Here is a 16,124-nt window from a genome sequence, read left to right as displayed (position 1 = left end):
CATTGTGTCAAACAGTAGAGTCAGTGAGGGGCGCCTGAGTAGCTCAGTGGGTTAAAGCCTCTGCCTTAAGACACAGGGATATAATGTAGAGCATAGAGGATACAGTCAATGATATTGTAAAAACTTTGTATGACAAATTATATGCATTTCAAAATGTATAAATATTGAATTGCGGGGCGCCTGGGTGCCTCAGTTGTTAAGCCTCTGCCTTCAGCTCAGGTCACGATCCCAGGGTTCTGGGATCAGGCCCCACATCAGGCTCCCTCCTCAGCAGGAAGCCTGCTTCTCCCTCTCCCCCTGCTTGTGCTCCCTCTCTCGCTGTCTCTCTGTTTCTGTCAAATAAATAAATAAAATCTTTTTTCAAATTAATAAATAGATAGACAGCTACTGAATCGCTGTATGGTACAACTGAAACTAATACAATACTGTATGTTAACCAATCTTCGATAATAAATAAATCTCAAAAGAGTGAAAAATGATATAGTAATCCTAACTCTGAACCAAGGCTCAAACAATAAAGTGAAGTAAATTTCTGAAGTATCAAACCTCATCTAGGTCATTAATCAGAAAAAAGACTGACAAAAATGTCTAATACAGACTAAGAAAATATCTAAAAATGATGCAAAGTAGAGTAAAACTATTTACAAATAAGTATTTCAAGGCATAGACAATTCAAATCACAAATATGCTCACACCACTTTTAAGATTAGCTTTAAAGCATAAAACTTAACTGTTCTTCATAGAGAACTTTCAAATCCCCTTGAATTAGAGGTATCTGGGTGGCTCAGTCGGTTGTCTGCCTTCAGCTTAGGTCACGATCCCAGGGTACTGAGATGGAGCTGTGCTCCTGGCCCACTGAGAACCTGCTTCTCCCTCTCCCTCTGCCTGAAGCTCTGCCTACTTGTGCTATCTCTCTGTCAAATAAATAAATAAAACCTAAAAAAAAAAAACAAAAAAAATACACACTTTGAAATAATCTACAAATTCCTGGTGGGAGGTCCACAGAAAGTTAAACAATCATTTTCATTAAATCTGTGTCATTTGCTACCTCTTGTCAGCTAGAAAACAAACCTAAGAAACAGATATGAACCAAATCCAATAATAAATGAAAAAATGGGGGCATGAGGGTGGCTCACTGGGTTGAGCCTCTGCCTTCCGCTCAAGTCATGATCTCAGGGTCCTGGGATCAAGCCCTGCATTGGGCTCTCTGCTCAGCAGGGAGCCTGCTTCCTCCTCTCTGCCTGCCTCTCTGCCTACTTGTAATCTCTGTCAAATAAATAAAATCTTTAAAAAAATTTTTTAATTTTTTAATGAAAAAATGGGAAATAAGAGATATTTAATGGTGTTTTCACAAAGAACATCATGCATCCCAGAGCTACCACAGTATCTGACTCCAGGAAACAATATTCACTGAAATACAGTATGAATGGCTCCTTCTTAGAGTTGTGCAACACACAGCCCAGATTCTACACCTGCCCAAACCTGAAGACCAGGGGTACAGAAAACAGTGGTATGGGAAGAACTGTCATTCAGGAATCCAGAAATAAGAAAAATCAACATGAGCTAGAACAACTGGGGAAGTTTTGCTTTCTTTTTTCATCTCAAGAGCAGTAACATCTTGTTGTGCTCAACAGCATTCTACAACTTCCTGTCTGTGTGAGAACTTCAGACCAGCAGAACTTCGGTAAAGGCTTCTGTTGGAGAGCTGTAAATGGGATAGGTGTAGGTAGAATAGATATGAGAAAAAAATTTGAATGATATGAAGAAAATGTATACTTCCTCCAACCCTTTTAATCCAAGAGAGCCCTAGTCTAACCCTCTACAGCCTCATCTCACAAATGACCCAAACTGCTCAAATAGAGATGTGTTATCTCCTGCATAAAAAAAACTCTCTGTGGCTCCTAGAATAAAAATTGTTGTCAGCCCAACTTCTACAACTCTCCACATTTTGGCCCCACCCTACCTGTTCTGGCGTTAACTCTCATTATACAATACTCACAGATAAATTAGCCAGGCATCAAACATGCCCTGCATTTTTTTGGTCTCCCTCTTTTCAGCTCTTCCCTCTGCTTAAATATTCTGAGACCAAGCCTGCATAATCCCCTCCCCACCAAATTTGAGTATTACTACAGTTTGCTAGTATACGACCTCTGTAACACAAATTTATTTTGCCATGATTTATGAATAATTATGAAACTTAGGTTAAAACAATAAATTATCTCAGTTTTTTAAGCTTATTTATTTTTTTAGTGATCTCAACACCCAGTGTGGGGCTCAAATCCAGGGCCCTTAGATCAACACTTGCAAACTCTTTTGACTGCGCCAGCCAGCTATCTCTGCTTCTGTGTTGTCAGGATTCTGAGCATGGATTAACTGAGTCTTGCACTTAGGGTCTCACTAGGCTGAAATCAAAGTATCAGCTGGGGGGCGCCTGGGGGGCTCAGTGGGTTAAGCCGCTGCCTTCGGCTCAGGTCATGATCTCCGGGTCCTGGGATCGAGTCCCGCATCGGGCTCTTTGCTCAGCGGGGAGCCTGCTTCCCTCTCTCCCTCTCCGCCTGCCTCTTTGTCTACTTGTGATCTCTCTCTGTCAAATAAATAAATAAAATCTTAAAAAAAAAAAAAAAGTATCAGCTGGGACTGTGAACTCATCTGAGGCTTTGGGTTCTTTTCCAAACCTCCTAACAAGCTTCCTTGTTGGCAGGTTTCAAGTCTCTTTCTGTTTCCTTGCTGACTAGCCCAGGAGTCACACAGCTCCAGGAGCTGCCTGTCATTCCTTGCCACATGGCCCTCTTTATGCAGTTCACAACGTCTAAGTCAAGAGCAGGATTTTGTGCAGAATCTCCTGAAGCAGGAGATGGATCTTTCAGTGAGTTCCCAGAGTTGTTCAAAGCTAGTTTAACTCTCTGTGTGATTCCACATTCACCTTGGGAAACAACTGGCAAATGAGGTCCGTGAGGTTAAATGGCTTTTCATTTAAATAGTCTCAAACCCGGGGCGCCTGGGTGGCTCAGTGGGTTAAGCCTCTGCCTTCGGCTCGGGTCATGGTCCCGGGGTCTTGGGATCGAGCCCTGCGTCGGGCTCTCCACCCTGCGGAGAGCCTGCTTCCTCCTCTCTCTCTGCCTGCTTCTCTGCCTACTTGTGATCTTCATCTGTCAAATAAATAAATAATTAGAATCTTAAAAAAAATAATAATAGTCTCAAACCTGTGCTTATTTTCTAAGAAATAACTTCACAATATTTAGTTTTCCCATTCAAAAAACGTAAAAACAAAACATAATTTAAAATATGTATTTTGGGGGCGCCTGGGTGGCTCAGTGGGTTAAGCCTCTGCCTCTGGCTCAGGTCATGATCTCAAGGTCCTGCGATCGAGCCCCGCATGAGGCTCTCTGCTCAGCGGGGAGCCTGCTTCCCCCTCTCTCTCTCTACCTGTCTCTGCTTACTTGTGATCTCTCTCTCTCTCTCTGTCTGTCAAATAAAATCTTTTAAAACAATGTATTTGTTGGGGCGCCTGGGTCGCTCAGTGGGTTGGGCCTCTGCCTTCGGCTCAGGTCATGATCCCAGCGTCCTGGGATCAAGCCCCGCATCAGGCTCTTTGCTCGGCAGGGAGCCTGCTTCCTCTTCTCTCTTTCTCTCTGCCTGCCTCTCTGCCTACTTGTAATCTCTGTCAAATAAATAAATAAAATCTTTAAAAAAAAAATGCATCTGTTAACTTTCCAGTAATATCAATAAGCAGTACTGATACTAGGCATTATATAAGAACTTTTCATACATTCTAACCTGATCACCTAATGCCCCAAACGGTTAAGTTCTATTTTTTTTTAAGGATTTTATTTATTTATTTGACAGAGATCACAAGTAGGCAGAGAGGCAGGCAGAGAATGAGAGGAGGAAGCAGGCTCCCTGCCAAGCAGAGAGCCCGATGCGGAACTCAATCCCAGGACCCTGGGATCACCACCCAAGCCAAAGGCAGAAGCCTTAACCCGCTGAGCCACCCAGGCGCCCCGGTTAAGTTCTATTATTAACTCTATTTTAACATCAGGAAAATTGAGAAAGCTTAGTGTAAATCCCTAAAATTCCAAATGTGGTCCTTCCACTGAAGTACCACCATGTCCTGAACTTGTTGGAAATGCAGAATCTCTGGGGGTGGGTGGCGCAGGTTGGGCATCCAACTCTTGGATCCAGCTCAGGTCATAATCTCAGGGTTGTAAGATTGGGCCTTGTGTTGGGCTCTGCCCTGAGTGCACAGTCTGCTTGTCCTGCTCCCTCTGCTCCTCCTCCCACAAGCTTGATCTCAAATAAATGCATAAAATCTTTAAAAAAAAAAAAAAAAGAAGAAGAAAGAAAAAAGAAATGCAGACTCTCTGGCTACACCACAGACCTACTTAATAAAAATCTGCATTATATGGGGCACCTGGCTGTCTCAAGTCTCTAGAGCATGTGACCCTATCTTACGGTTTTGAGTTCGAGCCCCACATTGGGTGTAGATTACTTAAAAATAAGAATCTTTTAAAAAAAAATACAGGGGAGCCTGGGTGGCTCAGTCGTTAAGCATCTACCTTCGGCTCAAGGTCATGATCCCAGGGTCCTGGGAGGGAGCCCCACATTGGGTTCCCTGCTCAGCGGGAACCCTGCATCTCCCTCTCCCTTTGCCTGCTGCTCCCCCTGCTTATGCTGTCAGATGAATAAATAAAATCTTTTAAAATAGTAATAAAAAGGGGCACCTGGGTGGCTTAGTCATTAAGCGTCTGCCTTCAGCTCAGGTCACAATCCCAGGATCCTGGGATCCAGCCCTGCATCAGGGTCCCTGCTCAGTGGGAGGCCTGCTTTTCCCTCTCCCACTCCCCCTGCTTGTGTTCCCTCTCTCACTGTGTCTGTCAAATAAATAAATAAAACTTTTAAAGAATAGTAATAAAAGGGATACCTGGGTGGCTCAGTGGGTTAAGCCTCTACCTTCAGCTCAGGTCATGATCCCAGGGTCCTGTGCTCAAGTCCCGAATCCGGCTCCTTGCTCTGTGGGGAGCCTGCTTCTCTCTCTGCCTCTACCTGCCACTCTGCCTGCCTCCCGCGCACGCGCCCACTCTCTCTCTCCCTCTCTCTCTGACAAATAAATAAATAAATAAAATCTAAATAAAATAAAATAAAATAAAAATAGTAATAAAAATAAAAATAGGGGCACCTGGGTGGCTCAGTGGATTAAGCTGCTGCCTTTGGCTCAGGTCATGATCTCAGGGTCCTGGGATCGAGTCCCGCATCGGGCTCTCTGCTCAGCGGGGTGCCTGCTTCCCTCTCTCTCTCTCTCTCTCTGCCTGCCTCTCCGTCTACTTGTGATCTCTCTCTGTCAAATAAATAAATAAAATCTTTAAAAAATAAAATAAAATAAAATAAAATAAAAATAAATAACCTGTCCAGGGGCACCTGTGTGACTCAGTCTGACTCTTGATTTTGGCTCAGGTCATGACCTCAGATTCGTAAGATTAAGCCCTGCATCCAGCTCCACGCTCAGCACAGAATCTGTTCAACTCTCTCTCTCCCTTTGTCCCTCTGTCCCTCCCCGCCAAAATAAAATAAATAAATCTTTTTTAAAAATAGTCCTATTTTGGGACACCTCAGTGGCTCAGTTGTTGAGCATCTGCCTTTGGCTGGGATCATGATCCTAGAGTCCTGGGATCGCGCCCCGAGTCAGGCTCTCTGGTCACCAGGAAGCCTGCTTCTCCCTCTCCCACTCCCCGTACTTGTGTTCCTGCTCTTGCTGTCTCTCTGTCAAATAAATAAAATCTTAAAAATAAATAAATAAATAAATAAATAATATAGTCCTATTTTACCTGTCATGTTTTTATTGAGTGATTAATGATATATCTGAAAACTGTTTTCCTATTACCTTTACCTTGTAATCCATCTCTTTTTTATATTATACACACAATACAGAAGAGAAAACCTTTCATAATACATTAACGTATTTCACAGGTAAAATCCATTTAAATATAAAAATTTGTCTGGGGGCACCTGGATGGCTCAGTTGGTTAAGCATCCGACTATTGATTGGGCTCAGGTCATGATAACAGGGTCCTGGGATCAAGTCCTGCATCAGGCTCCACACTTGGTCTGTTTGAGATTTTCTCCCTCTCCCTCTGCCCCTCCTCCCCTTCTGTCTCTAAAATAAATAAATAAAATCTTCTTTAAAAATTTGTCTGAGGGGCACCTGGGTAGCTCAGTGGGTTAAAGCCTCTGCTTTCGGCTCAGGTCATGATCCCAGGGTCCTGGGATCGAGCCCCACATCGGGCTCTCTGCTCCGCAGGGAGCCTGCTTCCTCCTCTCTCTGCCTGCCTCTCTGCCTACTTGTGATCTCTGCCTGTCAAATAAATTAAAAAAAAAAAAAATTTTGTCTGAACCACTCAAATCATACAGGAAATTAATCTCTATAAATCAACAGAACACATTACAATTTTTACATTACTATTTAGAAATGTCACTAACACCATTAAGCACTTTACTTGAAACTGAATATAGCTAAACCAGCTACTAAACAATTCAGACACCAGTGGGTTAAAGATTCAAGATGATTTGGGCCATCCCAACCTGTGAACTCCAGTGACAGTCCATTCTAAAGGAAGTATCAAGTTTTAAATGTCAGCAGCCAAAGAATTTTCAAATGAAAATTTGACAACATTCAACATTATTTCCACATTATTTTTACCAAAAGATGGATCAAATTACTCAAAAGACACCATAAGATTTTATGAGTGTTCCCTGATGCCTAGTACTAAGTACATGTGCATTTACCATTAGCCAATTTTTGTTTGTTTGTTTTGTTTTTAAGATTTTATTTATTTGACAGAGAGAGACACAATGAGAGAGGAAACACAAGCAGGGGGAGTGGGAGAGCAAGAAGCAGACTCCCCACTGAGCAGAGAGCCCGATGCGGGGCTCGATCCCAGGACCCTGGGATCATGACCCGAGCCAAAGGCAGAGGCTTTAACCCACTGAGTGAGCCACCCAGGCACCCCCAATTTTAGCTTTCTTAAGCAAGGTCAGAAGTAAGAATTATCACAGAAATTTCCCAATGTCAAGGGGTGCCTGGGAACTCAGTAGGTTAAGAACCCGACTCTTGATTTTGGCTCAAGTGGTAATCTCAGAGTAGTCTTAGGGTCATGGAATCAAGCCCCACATTGGCTCCATGGAAAGTCCATTTAAGATTTTCCCTCTCCTGGGGCGCCTGGGTGGCTCAGTGGGTTAAACCGCTGCCTTCGGCTCAGGTCATGATCTCAGGGTTCTGGGATCGAGCCCCGCATCAGGCTCTCTGCTCGGCAGGGAGCCTGCTTCCCTCTCTCTCCCTGCCTGCCTCTCTGTCTACTTGTGATCTCTGTCAGAAAAATAAATAAAATCTTTAAAAAAAAAAAAAATTCTCCCTCTCTCTCTCTCTTTCTGCTCCCCCAACCCATGTGCATGCGTGCTCGTCCTCTATAACATTTTTTTTTTTTTTTAAAGCAAGGAAAAAGAAAACAGGAAAGAAAATTCCCCATGTCCAACAATAACTCAAAGAGTCTTTGGATACCGTGGTGTATCTTGGAATAATTTTCTTTCCAAGAACAAGAGAACCTTGACCAGTTTTTGTAGCAAACAATACTATTAAAGTTGACTAACTTTATTCAAATGGTGCTCTCCTGAAAGTTTGAACAGGATCTTCTTTTTTTATCTCCAACTTAAAAAGGTAAAGAGAGGGGCGCCTGGGTGGCTCAGTGGGTTAAGCCGCTGCCTTCGGCTCAGGTCATGATCTCAGGGTCCTGGGATCGAGCCCCGCATCGGGCTCTCTGCTCAGCAGGGAGTCTGCTTCCTCCTCTCTCTCTCTACCTGCCTCTCTGCCTGCTTGTGATTTCTCTCTGTCAAATAAATAAATAAAATCTTTAAAAAAAAAAAAAAAAAAAAAAGGTAAAGAGAGAAAAAAAAAAAGACTTAGCACTCACACAAAAAAGTGAGTTAAAAAAACATGTAAACCTTTAGGCCCCTCTTGCCTTTAGGGGCATCTGTGTGGCTTAGCTTATACAGCTACTCTTCTTACTCTAGTTTACACAGCAATTGATTCTTTTTCCCCGGGTCATGAGTTCAAGCCCCACACTGGGCATGGAGCCTACTTAAAAAAAAGCAAAGACTGTCTTCCACCAGCACAGTCTTACTAAAATATAAACTAAATTGCCCTTATTTATTCAGAGTAAAACATATTTTCTTTAAGGAAGATATGCCTTTCAAACTAAACATTTTTTAAAATTTACAGGGGTGCCTGGGTGGCTTAGTCATTAAGCATCTGCCTTCGGCTCAGGTCATGATCCCAGAGTCCTGGGATAGAGTTGCACGTCAGACTCTGATTATCAGGAAACCTACTTCTTCTCCCTTTCCCTATGCCTGCCCCTCTGCCTACTTGTGTGAGGATGCTCTCTCTCGCTCTAATAAATACATAAAACCTTTAAAAAAAAAAAAATTTCAGAGGGCGCCTGGGTGGTTCAATCATTAAGCATCTGCCTTCAGCTCAGATTATGATCCCAGGGTCCTAGGATAGAGCCCTGCGCCCCTGCGTCGGACTCCCTGCTCAGCAGGAAGCCTGCTTCTCCCTCTCCCACTCCCCCTTCTGTTCCTTTTCCCGCTCAGTCAAATAAATAAATCTTTAAAAAAAAAAAATTCAGAATTCGGTTCCTTACACTAGCCACATTTCAAGTTCTCCATGGCCACATATGACTGGCGGCTACTGTGTCGCACAATAGAGAATACAGAACATTTCTACTAAGTTCTATTGAATAAAAGAAATGTATATCAAAGTGGCAAAGAGTAAAGATTGAGAAAGTCCTTGGAAAAGAGAAAAGTAGGAAAAAAACAGTAACCTTCAAAATTTTAGAGGGGAATATAAACTGGCACAAACTCAAAGTTTACAAACTCTTTAACTATTCCATTCACACAAATGCACGTGCACATGCACACATACAATGTACATGCATACATACATATCTGCCCACTTGTAGACACTGAAGTATTAAAGGAAAAAAACCTATAAATGGCCTATATGTCAAAAAAAAATCAAGGACTGGGATGCCTGGGTGACTCAGTGGGTTAAAGCCTCTGCCTTCGGCTCAGGTCATGGTCCTAGGGTCCTGGGATTGAGCCCCATATCGGGCTCTCTGCTCAGCAGGGAGCCTGCTTCCCTTCCTCTCTCTCTGCCTGCCTCTCTGCCTACTTGTGATTTCTGTCAAATAAATAAAATCTTAAAAAAAAAAAAAATCAAGGACTGATTTCTTTTTTTTTAAGATTTTATTTATTTATTTGACAGAGACACAGCAAGAGAGGGAACACAAGCAGGGGGACTAGGAAAGGGAAAGCACACTTCCCACTGACCAGGGAGCCCAATGTGGAGCTCGAGGGGCTCTATTCCAAGATGCTGGGATCATGACCTGAGCTGAAGGCAGAGCCTTAAAGACTGAGCCACCCAGATGCCTAAGGACTGATTTTTTAATGATGGTACATCTAAAAACAATGGAATATTAAGAAAACATTAAAGAGAATGAGGCAGATATGTAAATCATAACATTAAAACCCAACCATGATGTCAGTCAAGCTGCTGCCTTAAGTTCAGGTCCTGCAATCAAGCCCCATAATGGACTCTGCTCAGCAGGGAGCCTGCTTCTCCCTCTCCCTCTCCCTGCCACTCGCCCTGCTTGTGCTCTCTCTGTGTCAAATAAAGAAATTAAAAAAAAAAAAAAAAAAGCATCCATTGATAGTCATAACCAAAAGCAAGTTTCAGAACTGTACATAAAATATAAATAGGTATACATATTTATGTCTATCGCCATATTCAGGGTTAAAGTCCAGAAAGCTATATTTGAACTCTCAACCATACTTAACTACAGTATGGTCACTCTATTTTCAATATTTCAGTATGCAGACTTTCACTTAATCCCATTTTCATTATAGTGACTCAGCAAAGATTAACTCTTTACACTCTTCTGTTTGATGAATGAGCCTATACAATTTTGATAGAAACTCAAGCAATTAATACTGCTGTTTTTAAGTCATATTTGAAGAGTTCTGGGATGCCTGGATGGTTCAGTCATTAAGTGTCTGTCTTTGGCTCAGGTCATGACCCCGGGGTCCTGGAATCGAGTCCCACACGGGGCTCCCTGCTCGGGGGGAAGTGTGCTTCTCCCTCTCCCACTGTGTTCCCTCTCTCACTGTCTCTGTCAAGTTAATAAATAAAATCTTGGGGCGCCTGGGTGGCTCAGTGGGTTAAAGCCTCTGCCTTCAGCTCAGGTCATGATATCAGGGTCCTGGGATGGAGCCCCGCATCAGGCTCTCTGCTCAGCAGGCAGCCTGCTTCCCTCCCTCTCTCTCTCTCTCTCTCTCTGCCTGCCTCTCTGCCTACTTTTGATCTCTCTCTGTCAAATAAATAAATAAAATCTTTTCTAAAAATAAATAAATAAATAAATAAATAAAACAGGGGCGCCTCGGTGGCTCAGTGGTTTAAGCCTCTGTCTTAGGCTCAGGTCATGATCTCAGGATCCTGGGATCAATTCCCACATTGGGCTCTGGGCTCAGCAGGGAGCCTGCTTCCCCGTATCTCTCTGCCTGCTTCTCTGCCTACTTGTGATCTCTCTCTTTCCGCCAAATAAATAAATAAAATCCTTTTTTTTTAAATACAATAAAATAAAGAGTTCTAAAATTTAGGATTTTAAGTTTAGTATATCCAATAACCTTTAATTTGTTTTTAAGATTTTACTTATTTCTTCACTAGAGAGAGTGAAAAGAGTGAGCAAGCACACAAGCAGTGGGAAGAGGGAGAGGAAGAAGCAAACTCCCCACTGAGCAAGGAACCTCACACAGGGCTTGATCCCAGGACCCTGGGATCATAACCTGAGCCGAAGGCAGATGCTTCACTGACTGAACCACCCAGGCGCCCCCAAACAGCTTTTGTAGTGAAAACACAATGCCTTTCACAAACAGCAAAACTGCACAGCAGTTTTAAGAGAAAAAAAATCTGTAGAGGAGGAAATAGCAAGGAATTCTGCAAATGTGATGCTATTCTCTCAGCTCCTGACAGAATTCTGGGAGATGCACAGAAATTTTTCTTTTTTTAAGATTTTATTTATTTGACAGAGAGACAGTGAGAGAGGGAACACAAGCAGGCAGAGTGGGAGAGGGAGAAGCAGGCTTCCCACTGAGCAGGGAGCCCCATGTGGGGCTGGATCTGACCCAAGCCGAAGGCAGACACTTAAGGACTGAGCCACCCAGCCTCCCTCGTATTTATAATTTTTAAGAAAAAATTACAATAAAGATCACGGGTCCTGAAAATTTCTAAGACTTTTATTTTTTCTAAAGCATATTTTGTTTAGATGTTTTCCTAAACACCTTTCTATTCATTATATGTAAATATATATATATATATATTTTTTTTTAAAGATTTATTTATTTATTTATTTATTTGACAGACAGAGATCACAAGTAGGCAGAGAGGCAGGCAGGGAGAGAGAGGAGGAAGCAGGCTCCCTGCTTAGCAGAGAGCCCGAGCTAGGGCTCGATCCCAGGACCCTGAGATCATGACCCGAGCCGAAGGCAGAGGCTTTAACCCACTGAGCCACCCAGGTGCCCCTCATTATATATTTTTATCATTATATTTGGTTCTTTTTAGAGAAAGAGCACATGCCCACTTGAGCGCACAACTGAGGCTGAGGGAAAGGGAGAGAGAGAATCAAGCAGGCTCCATGACTTAGTGGGAGCCTCTCACACGGCTTGATCTCACTAAACCCTGAGATCATAACCTGAGTGAAATCAAGAGTCAGATGCTTTAACCCACTGAGCCACCCAGGCGCCCCCACTGTATTTCCAGTTATTTCCAGTCATTTTCTGTACTTCCTACACAAAGTAATTAACCTCTGATTATTCCTCTGACAGAAATTTTTTTTAATTAAAAAAATTTTTTTTATTTAATTGACAGAGAGAGAGAGAGAGCACAAGCAGGAGTGGGAGAGGGAGAAACAGGGTCCCCACTGATCAGATGCGGGACTGGATCCCAGGATGCTGGGCAGCCGTTTGAGCCACCCAGGTGCCCCCAACAGAAATTTTCTATCTTCCATCTTATTCCCCATAGTTAAATAACTCTAGGTAAATGACAAAAATAAAAATCTATGTACACTCAAAATAATATTATCCACTAAGGGAACTCTACAGATAGCATCCCCCCCCAAAAAAAGCCACCTTTTCTTAAATCGAAAAACCACATGCTAAAGATCTACAAGACAGGGCGCCTGGGTGGCTCAGTGGGTTAAGCCACTGCCTTCGGCTCAGGTCATGATTTCAGGGTCCTGGGATCAAGTCCCGCATCGGGCTCTCTGCTCAGCAGGAAGCCTGCTTCCCTCCCTCTTTCTGCCTGCCTCTCTGTCTCCTTGTGATCTCTCTCTGTCAAATAAATAAATAAAATCTTTAAAAAAAAAAAAGATCTACAAGACAGACTGCTGTGCTCCTCACCTCTAACACCCATACTTCACTCCTCATACTCTGATCACCTTATTCCCAAGATATCCAAAGGTACTCCTAAGTGTGTAACTCTATGGTCTGTCTCTCTGTCCCCTCCACTTAACAATCACAACAAACCTGTCCTTTTAGGACAATGCTTCCCTAGTTGTGGTGCATAACAAGGGAAAAGTCAAAAGAGAAAACGGGATCAACAAGATTGTACTATTTCAAAAGCTCTGTTTTATAAAAACAGCTAAATTACTCAGGGATATCATTAAATATTTAGACGATACAAGGGTTTTGGTTTTTGTTTCGCTTTGTTTTGTTTAAAGAATGAGCATATCTGTGTGTGCACACAGTTCAGTGTAATGGTCCTCAAGATCTCTGGCTTACTACAAATTTTTCTATTCAAACTGCACCAAACTCTATACTATAGATCCAAATCATTTCATCACCATCACTCACCCTTCAAATTTAAAACATGTGTGGCTGTTAACTAAATGAGTACTGCTTTTATAACTAGTGTATTTATATAGGGCAAATATAAGATCAGTTGGGAGATGGTCCAATGTGGTGAATGACATTCAAGTTCTGTGGAATCTCAACTCTATTATCCCTCTCTCTGGTGTCCCTAGTTACTGGAACCAGTTTATACACTTTATTTAATCAGCCTCTTGGCATAATTTTACTATCTAACAGTAATTATGAATCTTATTATCTTGTTTTTTCAGACTGTTCATAATAACCTTACATCAATAGGTAGCTCTCACACATCCACACACTACCTTACACCATACATGGATATATTCATATATAATTAATTGTATTTATCTGTTGCTATATTATTGGTCAGAAATATAACCCCATTTTAACAGTGCTCCCAAAACAAGACAGCTCTACAATGCATGTACCAAGAACACAGTGAAATAAGATATTGCTTGTTTTCATAAATAACTTTATTCTTTCCTTGCTGAAACTGTTCCTAGAACATTTGACCTTAATGCTTATGAAATAAGTTTCTTAAGATATACTTCTCCTAGTCCTCTTAATCTTATAAATATATGCAGCATTTCTTAATTTAGGTCAAAGTTACTTCCATTTGCCAAATCACTGATTTTCTGATCTCATTATTTTGAAATATTAAAGATTTACTTTTATCTATTCCCTCTACATTTACTTCTAAATAGGACTTCCTACAAACGGAAATCTTTTGAATACAGGTGTTTAGTTTAATTCCTCACTTTACAGATGATAAACCAAAACGAGTAGGGTGATTTTTTACATTTTTGCTACTAGGGAAAGAAAAGTTTTAGTGTCAGCATTCTTTCTAAAATTCATTTTTACTAAGATTGAGGCCTTACATTTGCCAGAACCAAATAATAATACCAAGCCCCTAATATATTGATCCCTTCAAGAACTCACTCAGTACTCTACTTAATAAACGAGCCTTTCCATCTTTTAGATACTATTTTTCCGCATAGCTAGCTAGGCATGAAATGTTTATTATGAATGAACAAATATGTTAATTATAGGAAAATCTAATCAGCAAATGCAAATTTTTCCTACTTGTCACCATCTCCTAATGATTAGACGATTTTATCCAAAGAGATCATAATTCAAAAGTACTCTTAAGATTCTAGAGATTTAATTCACATAATTAGGGTTGTGGTCGGCTTACCTATAATTAAAATCTGCTATCTTTTCAATAAAAAGAAAAAGTCTTGAGGTACTCATCAAGTAGAAGAGAGCTTAACAGTCTTCTATGAAGGAGCAATTTCCTCACCTCCAAAAAAAATTATTTCTAGAGTTTATCTTTTAGAAGGAAACTATCAGCACACTCACAATTATGAAGAGAGACTGTTAAGTGAAAACACTCAATAAATAAAACGTGCTTTTATTAATTCACTAACTTTTCACATTTCCAACTAAAACAAATACAAGCTTAAGACTCATCTATCCCCTATCACATCAAATTTACAAAACAAATGCACAGGGTTTACAAAAATGCACAAGACTGAATAAACAGCAGGATCCAAAAGTGGGGAAATAAATTAAAAAAGACTGGATAGTAATATAACAAAACATTAACAGATATAGCTGAGGGGTGAAATAAGTGATTTCTTATTTTCTTCTTTATACGTTCCTATAATTTTCCAAATTTTCCCACAGTTTACATTTATTACTTTCATAATTAGAAAAAAAAAAACCTCATTTAAAAAAACAAGCCGTACATCATATAAAAAAGGTTCATTCAGGAAGGTTCTCCATATTATACAAGTAAAACTGACATGATTCACCATTAAAGATAATATCTCCACACTTTCTCAGTTTTCAACACTAACATGCTGCTGTTTTATGTCCTATTACTTTTCTACTGCATCGCCTAATGTTTCATTTCTACATACATTCACGCTTTTCATTTTTTTCATACAACACAATAAAAGTCTCACCACTGATCACTTAAATCCTACCTCTAAACCCCGTTATGAAAAATTAGGGGAAAAAATAGATGCTTTTACCTACTAATTACAACTTCGTGAACCCACCACCATCACTTTAACTACGGAAAAGTCAAGGCCGGGTAAACTACACGTCCCACCATGCATTGCTGCCTTGTTCAGAGTAGGTCTCTACGGAAACTGAAAAAAAAAAAAAAAAAAAAAAAAAAAAAAAATTCTACAAGTCCCACCTGTTACTTCGTTTCTAAACACCTCCTGCACTTTCAGCTTCAACAGCAAACAAAAACAAGAGCCTCGTGACCTCACGTTGGATCTGGGAGCCCAGACGAGCAGGGGACCCGGGGCCAGGCGGCATGTCTGCTATAGCGGGTAAATTCTACCAAGATCCAGCGCTCCTCTCTTCTTTCCGGGGCTGGGTGCACGCACAAGCCTTCTCCTATCTGCATCCAATGGGGGCTCTTCAACCGCACAAGGGAGAAGAACCGATTACTGTGCAAGCACAACAGATTTCCCCATGCCGGGGCGGGAGCTACCACAGAGTGGAGGTGAGAGCGACGTGACCCCGAAAGGCAGCTTCAAAACACCAAGGGGACTCGTTGCAGACGCATGGAGAAGGCACAGCCCCGCAGCGACCCTCTTCCGCTGGGCGCCTCCATTCCCACAGGGATCACAACCCCGACACTAACCGCCGCCCTCTCCGCGCGGTTTTGTGCCCCCTTAAGCCGGGTCGCTGGGCCAATGACCTCCCTTCCCCTGCGACCGGCAGGCGGCGAGGAAACAAAATTCTCCCGGGCTTCCCCTTCGCTCCCTCCCCCTTACCGTCTTGGCGGCCTCCGCCCAGGTCCTGCCCTTCTTCCTACGGCCCTTTTCCCTCATGTCGGGTCTTGAACTGACTGGGAGGCTCCCGTGTCCGGGCTCCGGCCGCCCTCCCTGCCTGCTCTGCCCTGCGATGCTTTTCCCGCGGTGCCGGGAAAGGTGGGAGAAAGGGGAAGTCAGGCCGGAGGAGCACCCAAGCAGAGGAAGCGGCGGGGTGGTGCGCGGGGGGGGCGGGGGGGTCTATGGGGCGGCCGGTCCTCCTGCTGCCGTTGCCACTGCTACCGCCGCTGCCATATTGGGTCCTTACTGTACAGGCAGCCGCTACGGTCACGTGACCGCTCCCGCGCGGCCGTCACTACT

At 42.4% G+C, this 16,124-nt stretch overlaps 1 protein-coding gene across 1 annotated transcript in view; it reads right to left on the bottom strand.

Moving 5' to 3' along the window:
• LOC111154092 (additional sex combs like 2, transcriptional regulator) overlaps positions 1-15,905 on the bottom strand; it is a 144,644-nt gene extending 128,739 nt beyond the window's left edge. Inside the window, 1 exon segment of the mRNA XM_022513466.1 lies at positions 15,768-15,905. Within this exon segment, the coding sequence (XP_022369174.1) occupies positions 15,768-15,824 (57 nt within the window). The 5' untranslated portion in view covers positions 15,825-15,905.
• Between the last annotated feature and the right edge of the window lie 219 nt (positions 15,906-16,124).

This window comes from Enhydra lutris, unplaced genomic scaffold (assembly GCF_002288905.1).
Source record: "Enhydra lutris kenyoni isolate GAN:26980312 unplaced genomic scaffold, ASM228890v2 scaffoldscaffold35, whole genome shotgun sequence".
In the NCBI taxonomy this organism is placed as follows: Eukaryota; Metazoa; Chordata; class Mammalia; order Carnivora; family Mustelidae; genus Enhydra; species Enhydra lutris.
This window is presented reverse-complemented; position numbering and strand designations above follow the sequence as displayed.